We start from the raw sequence: 12,817 nt of genomic DNA on the forward strand, positions 1-12,817 counted from the left end.
GACTTATCAGATTTAATTGATCTGCATGAATTGTACGTACGTAAAATTAAGAAAAAATGTGATTTCGATGGATAAAAATATTGAATGAATATTGAGGGAGGTGGGGCTACATTGTTATACGATTTTTTCGCATATTTCTAATGGAAACTGGGTTTTAACCCTTTAAAGACGATTGGGTCACCGGTGACCCAAAAATGAAATTTTTCCTACGACCGTCTAAAGGTCTGTTTTTCTCTAGTCAGAAAAAGTTCAGTTCAGTTTATTTTCATCAAAAGTGATTTTCTGATCCCCGATTTTTGACCCTCGTCCTTAAAGGGTTCACATTATGTAACCTGGATAGACAAAATAATTATAAGGACAAGCTTAATTTAGAAATAGGCGAAAAAGTCGTATAACAATCTAATAATTATTTTTTAAATCGAAAGAGCGATTACCTATTCGAGTTGCACAAGTTAAAAAATTCATGTTTTGTATTTTAGATTTTTTTTAACTCTATATATGTAACAGTTTGGTAGCCCTAAAAAGGGCTGTTTGATTGATTTTTCCCAATGTGGGAAGAGAAGTAATGGAAAGTTGAAGAAAGTTACTTCTTCTTGGCTGCTGTCTTCTTTGGTGCAGCTTTCTTCGGTGATCCAGTCTTCTTCGGCTTGGGAACTTTTGGCTTTGTTCCTGCTGATTTCGAAGATGCCTTTGTGGATTTCTGCTTGGGGGCAGACTTCTTTACTGCAGTTTTCTTTGGTGCAGCTGCCTTCTTTTTCTCACCACTTGGCTTCTTCGCTGCGACTGCCTTCTTGGCTGCAGTAGTTGCCTTCTTCTTGGGCGATGCAGCTTTCTTCACTTTCTTCTCTCCAGAAGCTTTCTTCACACGGGGCTTCTTTGTCGCTGACTTTTCGCCTTTTGCTGATCCGGCCAACTTGAATGAGCCAGACGCTCCCTTTCCTTTGGTCTGAACCAGAGCTCCACTTGTCACGGCGGATTTCAGGTAGCGTCTGATGAATGGGGCCAATTTCTCAGCATCAACCTTGTAGTGGGCTGCCACAAACTTTTTGATGGCCTGCAGGGATGATCCACCACGCTCCTTCAGATCTTTAATGGCATTGTTAACCATTTCAGATGTCTTCGGGTGCGTTGGCTTCACTCGAGGTTTCTTTGGGCCGGCACTTTTGGAGGCCTTAGCCTTCTTCCCGGATGGGGATACTGCTGGGGCTACTTCCACGGATGTCTCTTCTGCCATTCTTGCGAATACTGGGTAGATTTTTCAAGAAAATTAGCAGAAATTGCAACATTTTACCTTACTTGAAAAGGTAACCTATTTATTGGAACCGGAATTTGGCTTTGATCTGCACTCATTTTTTCATCGTATTCGCAAGACTTTGAAAAAACTTAATTAAATCAACAAATAAGTATTTCCTACTTAAGCAATTCGAAAAACTAAATGTCAATTAAGCATATTTTAAAAATACATCCGCCTATTCTAATATTTTCGAAAATAATCACAAAATTGCAACGACAATGTCGATCACAAATATTGATGAAAAGTAACAGCATTTGAATATGATGATCATTCTGCGTAAATAAATTCACAAATTTTCAATTGTACTAGTATATAATTAAATATATTTTCAACAATATTTCGATACCTATAATTAAATTTATAAAAAAAATATATCGTATTTTTGTGTCAAAACTGACATTCGCTGTGAATCCAAAATCATGGTCTTTTTAGAATATTTTCAAACATTTTAAGCCGAAAAATCAAAGTTACTCAAACACAATGAGAAATGTTTTACATTAAAATCTTATCAATATATTAAAAAATTGAAAGAGTTTTAGTAGCATGTCTCAATTAAAGTAATATCTATTGCAACTCGATGGGTAATTACCAATTCCGTTAGCTTTAAAGACTACTTCAAATGCTTTTTTTTTTAATATATATTTCTAGAAAAATATTTTGTTTGGATTTGAAGGAAAAAAATATTTATGGATATAAAAATGTTGAAAGAGACTTTTTCATTTGTGGTTTTAATTGTCGCATATTTTCGCATTTTTTTTTTAAATTTTTCTTACAATTGTTCTATTTGTAACACCAGTAAAATTTTAAATACAATAAAAATATATTCTCTGTATATGGTAATGTGGATACCATTTCATGTTATATTTATTTTTGTGGGATCTAAGGTTTAAAAATTATAAAGAATTTAAGAAAAATATATCATTTATGAATTAAAATGCTTCATCCGTTAGTCTATCATTCTAGGGTTAACCCTTTAAGGACGATAGGAACACCGGTGTCCCATATAGAAAATATTTTTTCCTGAAAACCTGAAGTTATTTTTTTCTTATGTTTGTATATAATTGCAAAGTAGAAGGTTGAAGGAATGTCAAGATATTTTTTGCAAGTCTCCAACTATTTGCTATATAGTAAATTTTTAAGCTCAAAAAATGGCAAATTTTTAAATTCTCATATTGAAAATTGATTTTAATTATTTTTTATACTTCCAATCTTTTTTAAGCAAAACCGTTTTAGAACAAGAAACTACAATACTCAAACGTAATATTTTCCTTTAGAGTGAAAATTATCTGTCATTGGTATTGTCAGAAAAATTATTTAAATTTTTGGGCTATTTTTGCCCCTATCGTTCATAGAAACAAAAAATTACACCAAATCAGATTCTGCGTTGGCTTTTCGAAGGTTAGATATAAGACGTGTCACAAGTTTTGTTTATCGGTTTAATTTTTATTGATGATTTTCGGTCAGCGAAAATTGTCTTAAATTTATGTTTAAAACTCCATTAAAAACGTAATTAATGTCACATCTGAGCCACATTTGAATTGTTCTAATACTTCTCAACTTAATTTTAAGTGAGTTAAACCCGAGGGTAAACCAAAATGAAGAATAGGAATAATAAAAAAGGTGCTAAATTAAAATTCAATTTAAATGAAAAATGTTTTTACAAAAAAAAAAAAAATACAGTTTTACATTCTCTCAAGATTTTAGTTAACTCTTTATGTAATAGATTTAGTCGCCCTCAAAAGGGCGTTTTTATTGATGCTTTTAGAATGTCCCGGGTATTTGGAGAATTTATGTCTTCTTCTCGGTTTTCTTGGACAGGAGAACTGCCTGGATGTTGGGCAGAAAACCGCCTTGGGCAATTGTGACTCCGGACAGCAATTTGTTCAATTCCTCGTCATTGCGGATGGCCAATTGAAGATGACGTGGAATGATCCTGGTCTTCTTGTTGTCACGGGCAGCATTGCCGGCCAACTCAAGAACTTCAGCAGCCAGATATTCCATGACGGCAGCCAAGTAAACAGGAGCTCCAGCACCGACTCTCTCAGCGTAATTTCCCTTTCGCAGGAGACGATGGATACGTCCCACGGGAAACTGGAGTCCAGCACGATTGGAACGAGTCTTCGTCTTTCCCTTCACTTTTCCTCCTTTTCCGCGTCCAGACATTTCAGATGATTATTCTGTAGATTGATGTCACACGAAATACACTCAGCAAGAGCAGTCAATTGACTATTAAAAAATCAACACTAACTCTCAGTATTTATGCGTTTAGTTGCCTGAAAAAGTAAAGCCGATTTTTCGATTTCAAAAGTCTATATTTTCTCATAGTCTCATTGAAACAGGTGGAGAAGTTCAAGTATCTCGGGGTGTTATTCACGAGTGACGGTAGGATGGAGGCAGAACTCTCGTCACGAATCGGTCAGGCTTCTGCAGTTATGAGGGAGCTTGGCAGAAGCGTGTTGAGGAAGGCCGAGCTTAGTCGATCGGCTAAATTATCGGTTTTCAAAGCTGTGTTCATTCCTATTCTCACCTATGGTCATGAGATTTGGGTAATGACCGAAAGGGTAAGATCGCGAGTACAAGCTGCCGAGATGAGGTACCTCCGGGCGGTTAAGGGAATCACTCGTCGAGATCGAGTAAGGAACGTAGCCGTTCGTGAGGAACTAAGAGTCGAGGAGCTGCTTCTTCGGGTCGAGAGATCACAACTTCGATGGTATGGACATGTTCAACGCATGAACGAAGAAAGATTCCCCAGAAAAGCTATGCAAGCCATTGTGAGAAGACCTCGACCTCGAGGCAGGCCTAGGACAAGGTGGCTGAATCAAATTCAGGATCTTGCGTGGGAGAGCCTTGGGATCGAAATCGAACATCTTCATGAAGTGGCGGAGGACCGACAGGCGTGGGCTGTTAACCTTGGTGTCATGGGCCCGCGACCCCAATAGGGATAAGCGGATGAAAATAATGAATATTTTCTCCTATTGGTTATAATTCTAACTTAAGTACTAACATGGTTTTTTTTCGTATTTTGAGTACTAGGTACCCTTTGTGGTACCTTCGTTGTACATTTTTATGTTGATGTGCTAGTAGAGCACTGTGTCTGTCTTGGCTAATCTTTAAATGTTAAAAATGAATTGTGTTAAACACAGGGAAAAAGTGAAAAACCTGCATTTTTGTCATGATAATTTTTTTTTAACTTAAAACTACCTTAAATCTAATATCACATTTACATATTTACAAGATGGGCATTGCTCTGATATCGAGCCTGGGTAGCCCTAAGTCATTTTTGGCCCTCTTAATCCTATTGTCTAGGGGGTTTCTGTGCAGACTGCACTTCTTTAACAAATTTTTGGTTAATTTCCTAGTAAATTTACTAAGGAAAGGAATGTCACATTCCCTATGTAGCTCCTCTATCCAAGTATCCCTGGGAATGCGTAAAGCCATTCTGATACACTTGTTTTGCACAATCTGGAGTTTCTTGAGATATGAGGGAGTCCCATGTCTCCAAACAATAGACCCGTAGGTCATTTGAGGCCTGATTATGGCTTTGTAAAGAAGCAACTTATTTTTCTTGCTGAGGGCTGACCATGAATTTAACAAGTGCATCAGAGATAGCATTGTAGTCTTGACTTTCTTGTGAATGGCCTTGATGTGGCCAGAAAATGTTAATTTATGGTCAATATCGACCCCTAAATATTTAACTGACTTTTTCCAATCTATCGCATGACGGTTTAAAGAGACTGACCTCTTCATGATATTTTTCCTGGATTTTGCCTTGCGGCAAAAGACTATGGCTTCCGTCTTGGCGGCGTTTGTCTTGATTTTCCATTTGGAAAAATAGTCATGAATTTAGTCAAGTCCCTTGTCCAGGGCTTTAATCGCTCTGGGTACCCGAAAAGTGAAGTCACTGACGTACACTGCCGTGTCATCGGCAAACATGGCGACATTACACTTCTCGGGTACAGGGATATCTTGGGTATAGATGTTGAAAAGGGTAGGGGAGAGACAACTCCCCTGAGGGACTCCAGCAGGGATGGGTCTTGGCGAGGACGTGGCCTTTTTTACCAAAACTTGAAACTGTCTTTCACTGAGGAAAGACAACACAAGTTTTATGAGGTAAGTTGGGAATTTTAGTATGGACATTTTGTGAATAAGCCCTTGATGCCATACGGTATCAAAGGCTTTTTCAATGTCCAACGTGACCATGGTGGTGAATTTTTGCCTCTTGGCATTGTTGGTAACATCAGCCACTACTCTGGCGAGCTGATATTGGGGGTTGTGGCCAGTCCTGAAGCCAAATTGGAAATCTGGGAGGATGTTATGTTCCTCAATGTGGAGTCTCATGCTGCTAAGGATGACCTTTTCAAACATCTTACCCATTAAGGGGAGGAGGCTAATGGGACGGTAATTTGAGGGGTTGTTAGCTGGCTTGCCGGGCTTCTTGATGGGGATGATGTTCGCAATTTTCCAGCTCGTGGGGAAATATGCATTACGGAGACAGGCATTGAAGATATTAACTATTTGAAGGATGGCTAACTTAGGAAGTTCTTTGACAAGGGTCGCTGTGACTTTATCGTGATCAGGAGCTTTCTTTTTGGGAAGGGACTTGATTATGAGCTTGATTTCGGGGATTTTTACAAATGAGGAGTGTGACTCTGACGAGTGAAGGGAAGATAATGTGGCATTTACTGAATCAATGGTTGTGGGATCTGAAAAGTCTTGGGTGAGGGTGTGTGACCTAGAGAAAACGTCCGCTAGTGCATTGGCCTTCTCTGGATCTGTGGAAAGGTTTTTATCATCCATCTGAAAACAGGGAAAGGTGGTCGACTTTTTGGTGGAAGCCAATTTCCACATTTGATTTGGTTTAATCTCGGTGAGCTTCTTGTGCCACACCGAGTCTTTTAATTCTGCTATTTTGACTTGGATTTGGGCTTGGGCGGCTTTCATCTTGGCTTTATAGGAAGCTTTCCCCGTTTGGTGATATCTCTTCCTAACGAGGTTCCTATATTTAACCAAGTCCTTTACTTCTTGGGAAAAGGGAGGGTTTCTTGTGAGACTCAACTTTCGGCACTGCAGCCTCCTGGGCACTGCTAATAACCGAATTTAAGGCTGAAATTGCCTGGTCAATTTCAATAATGGATTTGGGGGTTCATATGGGGATTGGATTTTAAAGAGGCGTTAATAACATTTCTATACTTTCCCCAGTCTGCTTTGGCATAGTCAAAAAAGAACTGATGTTCTACAGGGATTTTGGAGCTTAAATGAAAAGAGACGGGGAAATGGTCTGAGGACAGATCATTGTTGACTATTATTTCGGAAAATGAGACAGGGTTTTTACTAATAATAAAGTCAAGCGTAGAGGGTTTCTGTCTATGGCTAAATCTAGTGGGTTCATCTGGGGTATGGATGAAGAAAGTAGGTTTTAAACTATATTTGAAAATGGCATTTCCTAAAGCGTTGTTGCTGGCACAGTTCCAGGACATGTGCCTAGCATTCCAGTCCCCACCCATAAGGGTGTTTCCTGGCCAACTCTTTAGGACCTCAATATCCGCAATGGTGTTTCAAACATTGGGATTTGAGGGACTGTTGTAAATTGAAAAAAATGTTCAGGACTTTGGAGGGAAGATTCAGTGTGATGCCAACATTTTCAAGACGTGAGAGATTTACTGAAGGAATAGGGACATGAGGGATAGAGTTATGGACCAAGATTGCGACACCCCGACTATGTTCGCAACTTGATTTGTCTTTGCGATAGATTGAAAAATTTGGACAGCTAAATTTTGAATCTGGCTTTAGAAGGGTCTCGGAAAGAAGAACTACATGGGGTTTGTGACATTCTAGAAAGTTCTGGAATTCTACAAGGTGTTTGGAAATTGATCGGGCGTTCCAAATAAGGATTCTTAAGCTATTTAGTACCTTAATCATGATGAGGTCTGTAGTTCTTGAAGTTTCCGAAGACTCGGAGATGGGCGATCATTTCACCACGTTCTTCTGTAGACCTGGCACTGTCCAACTGGTTGACGATTTCGTCGGCAATCTTCATGGCTGCATCCCAGTCAGAATACCTTCCGCTCAATGATTTCTCGGTTAACCACGAATTGGGGTTTGATGATGGCGGAGCTGGAGCATTTCTCGGGGCTGGAGTAGGTGCAGGAGCTGTGCCTTGCATATTTCTGGTCCAAGCATTGGTGGCAGGAGCTGGTCCTGGGACGAACTTTTGCTGTTGTTGGCCAGATTGACGTGCCTTAGCATTCTGGATCATCCTCAGTCGATTGGCTTTGTATTCTTTGTATTTCGGGCATCCCTTGTAGTTGGCGGCGTGATCCCCCTCACAGTTCACGCATTTTGCGGTACCTTCTCGGGTCGTCCTGGGGCATTCACCACGCAGATGCTCGGCGAGGCACTTGACACATCTGGATTTGTGTCCACAATTCGAAGATGCGTGTCCAAACTGCTGGCAGTTGAAACATTGAGTGAGGTTTCCCTTCTTCTTCAGGAACCTGGACCAACGGACTGAGAATCCATCAAGCCCGTGGATTTTCTGGTTGAGAACTTGAATGGTGGTTTCTCCTTTCCTGAAGTGCACTATGTAGGCACCATCCTTGGTGTGGTTGCTGGTGAACTGCACCACTTTCTGGAGTTTTACTCCCTGGCTGACTAGGAGTTGCTTGATCTCCTCTGCATTGTATCCGTAGATTCCGGATAAGTAGGCTTTGAACGATTTTTCCTCCTCTGGCATGAAGGAGTGAAACGGGATGTTTCCGGCAAGTCGGAGGTTTTGGAGCAAAACACGGTGGTCTTCGATGGTTTTGCACTTGATGGTGATTTTGCTTGTGTCTTGCTTATTGACGGTGATCTGGAACCCACGGATGCAGTTGGAAATGGATTCCTTCAGCTTCCTGGCACTTTGATGCGTAACAATGATGGGTGGTACCCGTTTCTCGTTGCCTTTAACTTTCTTGACTTCTGTCGTCAAATCCTCGTTGTCAGTTTCATCATCGTCTGACAATGGGCCGAATCGGTTGGCCGTCTATAACTAACTTTATTAGGTAAAAACTGATTTTTGATAACATAAGAGACTTTGTAATTGATTAGGTTAGATTTAAATTTTTAAGTTAATAGCTGGGCCGGAAATGTTTTAATTTTAAACAAAGTAAAAGGATTGAGGGGCCTATTACATACAGATTTACAGCCAGTAAGGAGAGTTGGCCAGGAAATTGGCTCTTGTCCGATGCTAGATCATATTTTCCCTCAAATCCATTGGGCTGAATGCGCTGAGGGTTTCTTTTTCCTCCAATGCAATGTTCAATGGACAGTGGTGCTCCCCCGACGATATCCCCCTAAGGGGCAGCAGGCCTCCCGCGTTGGCGACGAGACGTCCCCCGGAGGATGTTCCGTTGGGGCCCGTTCTCAAGGCAAAGGATCCTCACCATCTTCACCATCTTCCGGAGGTAGCCCCAGAGCCAAGCCCAGAGGAGCCTTTTTCTCCCATCTCTCACACAAAACACTTAACACAAAACACGACACGAAGTGCGCACTTTCTGGAGACTAATCACAAAGTGATGGGATAGGAAAGAAATTGGACGCCGGACAGCACAGAAATTGCACACACATCGACAATCCAACGGGATCCTTCCCGAATAATTAGAGTGGGAAATTACTTGACACCCGAGTTGAAATAAAATAGATTAAAGTTTGAAAGTGACCGTAATATCTCCTCTTTCATATAAAAAAAAGTAAAGAAAAAAAATGATTTGACCTGGGCGCCACCAAGTTTAAAAAACTTGGAAATAAAAGAACCGGATCCTAAAATCAAAAATCGAAAAACTGTAAGGTTGAGATCAACAAAAAAAATTTAATACCGAAGGAGAAGTAAAACATTAAGTATTTAAACCGAAATAGAAAATTAATTATGGACCGACTTCAAAATTGGAAAGATAGTGACCGAAAATTCAGACTCTTCCGAGTAAAAGGTTTACCCGAATGGATCTCCAGAAGTGTACCCTACTCATGAATGGCAGAGCATTTAACCGATCCCTGTGGAGCTCCGATCGAACCGTTCCGGAGAAGAAAAAAAAATAATTTCCTAATTTGCTGATAGGCTGCTGAATAAGACCCACTATCCCAGGCCTTACCAGTCTTCCACCTCCCGCACCCTTACCGTTATCCACCACCGTTCATTCCCATTTACTGTATTCCCAACTCCCTAGCCCAAGTATCACCAAGACTAAAGAGGAGGATTTAAAGCGTAGACTCATGATGTCCGAAATTCGAAGGCAGTTTTCGATGAGAAAGAAAAATGAAATGAGTACGGTGGAAATTCGAAGGAACTGGATTAAAAGAACCGATAATGTAGGCTGATGGTCAAAAGAAGGAAAAGAAAACTGAAAATCTCCAAAAATACTTCTATTCATGAATAAGAAAAAATTTTAAAAGAAAAAAAAATGAAATAAAAATATTAAAAATAATATTGAGAAGAAAAAAATAGAACCGGGTTAACATTTTTCCGAAACAAATATCTCTTCACTCCTTCCCCGACGGAATGATTCCAAATCTCAGAATTAGGAGAATACAGGATAGGCTCGATAAGGATAAGAGTTCCGGAAAACTTTCAAAAAGATAAGACACCAAGTATTCCCGGTTGTTACTGCAACTGAAAAGTTTTGAATTTAAGCTTAACTGGAGTCAAATTATAAAGCCAAAGCGTCTTATTCAGATACCTCAGCTTTGGTCAGAGACAGTATCACCTTATTCAGGCAATCCTGCTCAACCCTTTTACTTATAAACCAATGTTCCTGAAGGGAATTAAGAGATAGTTTAATAAAAAGAAAAAGAATGAAAAGCAAACTACTGTTGTCAGACTCAAACTTAATCAAAAATGGGTATCCAAAGAATTCTTACGAGGAGCCCAACGACGTCACTCGCCTCCACAGGCACCCACAGAAGTGCAATGCACTTCGGCAGCTAGGGAGAATCTCTGAATTTTAAGCAAGATAATCTGGAATCTAAATTCGCTTTTCTCTCTCTACCTCGTCCTTATCTTCAATTCATTTTAAAAATACATTTTGATAGTTTTGTTGTTGTAATTTATGTGCTTAGTATGCCACTCGAGATCTTCCAGCATTTCGCCAGGTCCCCCCATTACCAGAACGGAAGCCCAGTAGTCACCTCCATCAAGACCGCACTATTTATCGCCTAACGATATGCTTGGATTCCGGCGATTACCTTCAAGGTGGCTCCGTATGTGCGGATTTCAATCCCGGAGGCTAAGGTTGTAAATGATAGAACCTTCCTGAATGAAAGTTTTTGGTGCTATAGGTAGGATCTCCCCAAAACCGTCGAAGTGGACACTAAACACGACAGGGAACGTGATGGAGTGCTCATGTTCCGATAGGATCCAGGCCGAACTATCTGGAAGTCCCTTAGAGCATTCAAGAGGATATAAAAGAGATAGCAAATATCTGAATGACACGATTTTCATTGATAAGTGTCAAAGAGGAACAGTAGTTAACAAAAAAATATAAACTCATTTCAAAAGGTTTATCCGGCAAACCGATAAATTTAAAAATAATATTTATAAGTTTAGAAATATGAGACTTGTTCCTTAAATAAAAAAGGATAATGTAAATCTTTAGGATGGGAATAGGATCAAACTAAATGGAAGAGAAAATGAATCCATTCCTCCGAGAGCAAAGAATAAAGGAGAATTCTCAGAAAATACCTTCTTCATCCCGATAAATAACAACAAGACTACCGAGCAAAAAGGAAGTGAGAAAGGTTGTCTTAACCGAAGAAACCTCGAAATTGAAAAGGGAAAATTATTTAAAAAGATTTAGAAAAGGAACCGACAGGAATTTAGAGGATAAGGAAAAGGAAAGAAGTAAATCAGGAATAACCGAAAACATCCTTCGTCAATTGCAACCGAAAATTAGAGCCGAGAAGTTTCAATCCTCTCCAAGAGCACTTCCCTTGCGGAACGATAATTGGCTCTGGAGTAGGATATTGAACCCCTGAGCGCCTATAACCGATACCGACCGAAGAATCCGAAAACCTTACCGACATCACCCAAGCAGCCGTGCACGACCAACAAGGGTAATTTCCGAAAGAGAGATATCCCGCGACATCATCTCACCGACAAAAACCCTGAATGGCCGAAGCCAATGCCTCCGATAGAAGCCGTCCAAAGAACCGAGTGTTTTAGGCCGACTTCCTGAGAGGCTAAGTCAATGCTTCTAAGAGCATAAAAACCGAAATTCCGAAGGAAATGGATCTCAATCCCATGAAAGGCAGATGCCCATGCTTCCCAAAGAAGCTGTCCAATGGGTATCGATACCGAAAGGGTAGGAAAAAGTTTTTGGGCACCCCGAAAAACTGATGGCAATGCTTCTAAAAGAAGCTGTCTCGAGGTATTGGAAAAAAGAAAAAACCGAAGCAAATTAAACGGTGAAATGTATAAAAAAAAAAGATAAAGGAAAAAAAATGAAGTCGAAGTCCGATCCTATAGAAATCCGAAAAAATTAATCTCATATTCAAATTGCAATATAAATTGAAAGAAAGGAAAACCGATATTGAAATTAAATATTTTAAACAAAAGCGTAGGATTAACGGTGAAGTCTTTTTAGAGCACTGAACCATGATGATAAAGCTTCCCCAGAGAAACCATGCGGTTACCATGTGCAGATAATTTTTGGGCACGTGGAGTAAGAAAAATCCAAAGATTTCATTTTTATTCCCCCCAATTTTCCCACAATGCATAGTTTCTTGGGAGAATTTAGGAAAACTGTATCACGGATATTTCAACTCTAAGAGGATCCCGATTATCGATGAGGTACACACACAACATAAAACATAAAAGGGTCCAGCATGACTTTTCTACTGGCGTCCGGAACACAAGAAAATGCCAGATTTAGGAAAAGTAAATCGAAAAAGTTAATCATCCGATTTTTAACCGAAAAATTTCATAATTAATTATATTAAATACCGGAAAAATGCGTCAAGAATTAATTTTAGGGTAAAGAAAAATTAAATTGATAGAGATACCGAATCTTTTAAAAATAAAAAAAATCAAATTCCTCAGGGTGAGAGCATCATTTTGCTATTCACATTCGTCCGGAGTTCATTGATAAGAAGATCCTTGGGGAAAGGAGATGTCCGAAGAAAAATCAAACACAATTCCTTCCATTCGTCCCAAAAATGCTCCTCAATTAGAAAAGTTACTTTATGGTTAACAAAAATCACGAGAGTGACCCTTCTCTCACTTCACAAAAAAAAGAAAAAAAAATGATTAAACGTGGGTCGAAAAGAAATAAAAAGAAAAAAAGAGAATGCACAAGGAGTGTGCAAATCTATTAGAAATAGAGAAAAAATGCTAGGGTCGTGGGTAATTTAACAGCTAGTTGGGCGCCAAATATAACTAACTTTATTAGGTAAAAACTGATTTTTGATAACATAAGAGACTTTGTAATTGATTAGGTTAGATTTAAATTTTTAAGTTAATAGCTGGGCCGGAAATGTTTTAATTTTAAACGA

At 39.4% G+C, this 12,817-nt stretch overlaps 2 protein-coding genes across 2 annotated transcripts; both read right to left on the minus strand.

Annotated features, from left to right (window-relative positions):
- Positions 1–505: 505 nt before the first annotated feature.
- Positions 506–3,057, minus strand: LOC129808150 (histone H1-II-like). Its single transcript, XM_055857912.1, has one exon. The coding sequence runs from the start codon at positions 1,232–1,234 to the stop codon at positions 584–586; it is 651 nt and encodes a 216-aa protein (XP_055713887.1). The 5' UTR covers positions 1,235–3,057; the 3' UTR covers positions 506–583.
- Positions 3,058–3,082: 25 nt separating this feature from the next.
- LOC129808155 (histone H2A-like) lies at positions 3,083–3,457 on the minus strand. Its single transcript, XM_055857918.1, has one exon. It carries the CDS (start codon positions 3,455–3,457, stop codon positions 3,083–3,085), a length of 375 nt encoding a protein of 124 aa, XP_055713893.1.
- Positions 3,458–12,817: the final 9,360 nt, after the last annotated feature.

This window comes from Phlebotomus papatasi, chromosome 3, assembly GCF_024763615.1.
Source record: "Phlebotomus papatasi isolate M1 chromosome 3, Ppap_2.1, whole genome shotgun sequence".
NCBI lineage: Eukaryota > Metazoa > Arthropoda > Insecta > Diptera > Psychodidae > Phlebotomus > Phlebotomus papatasi.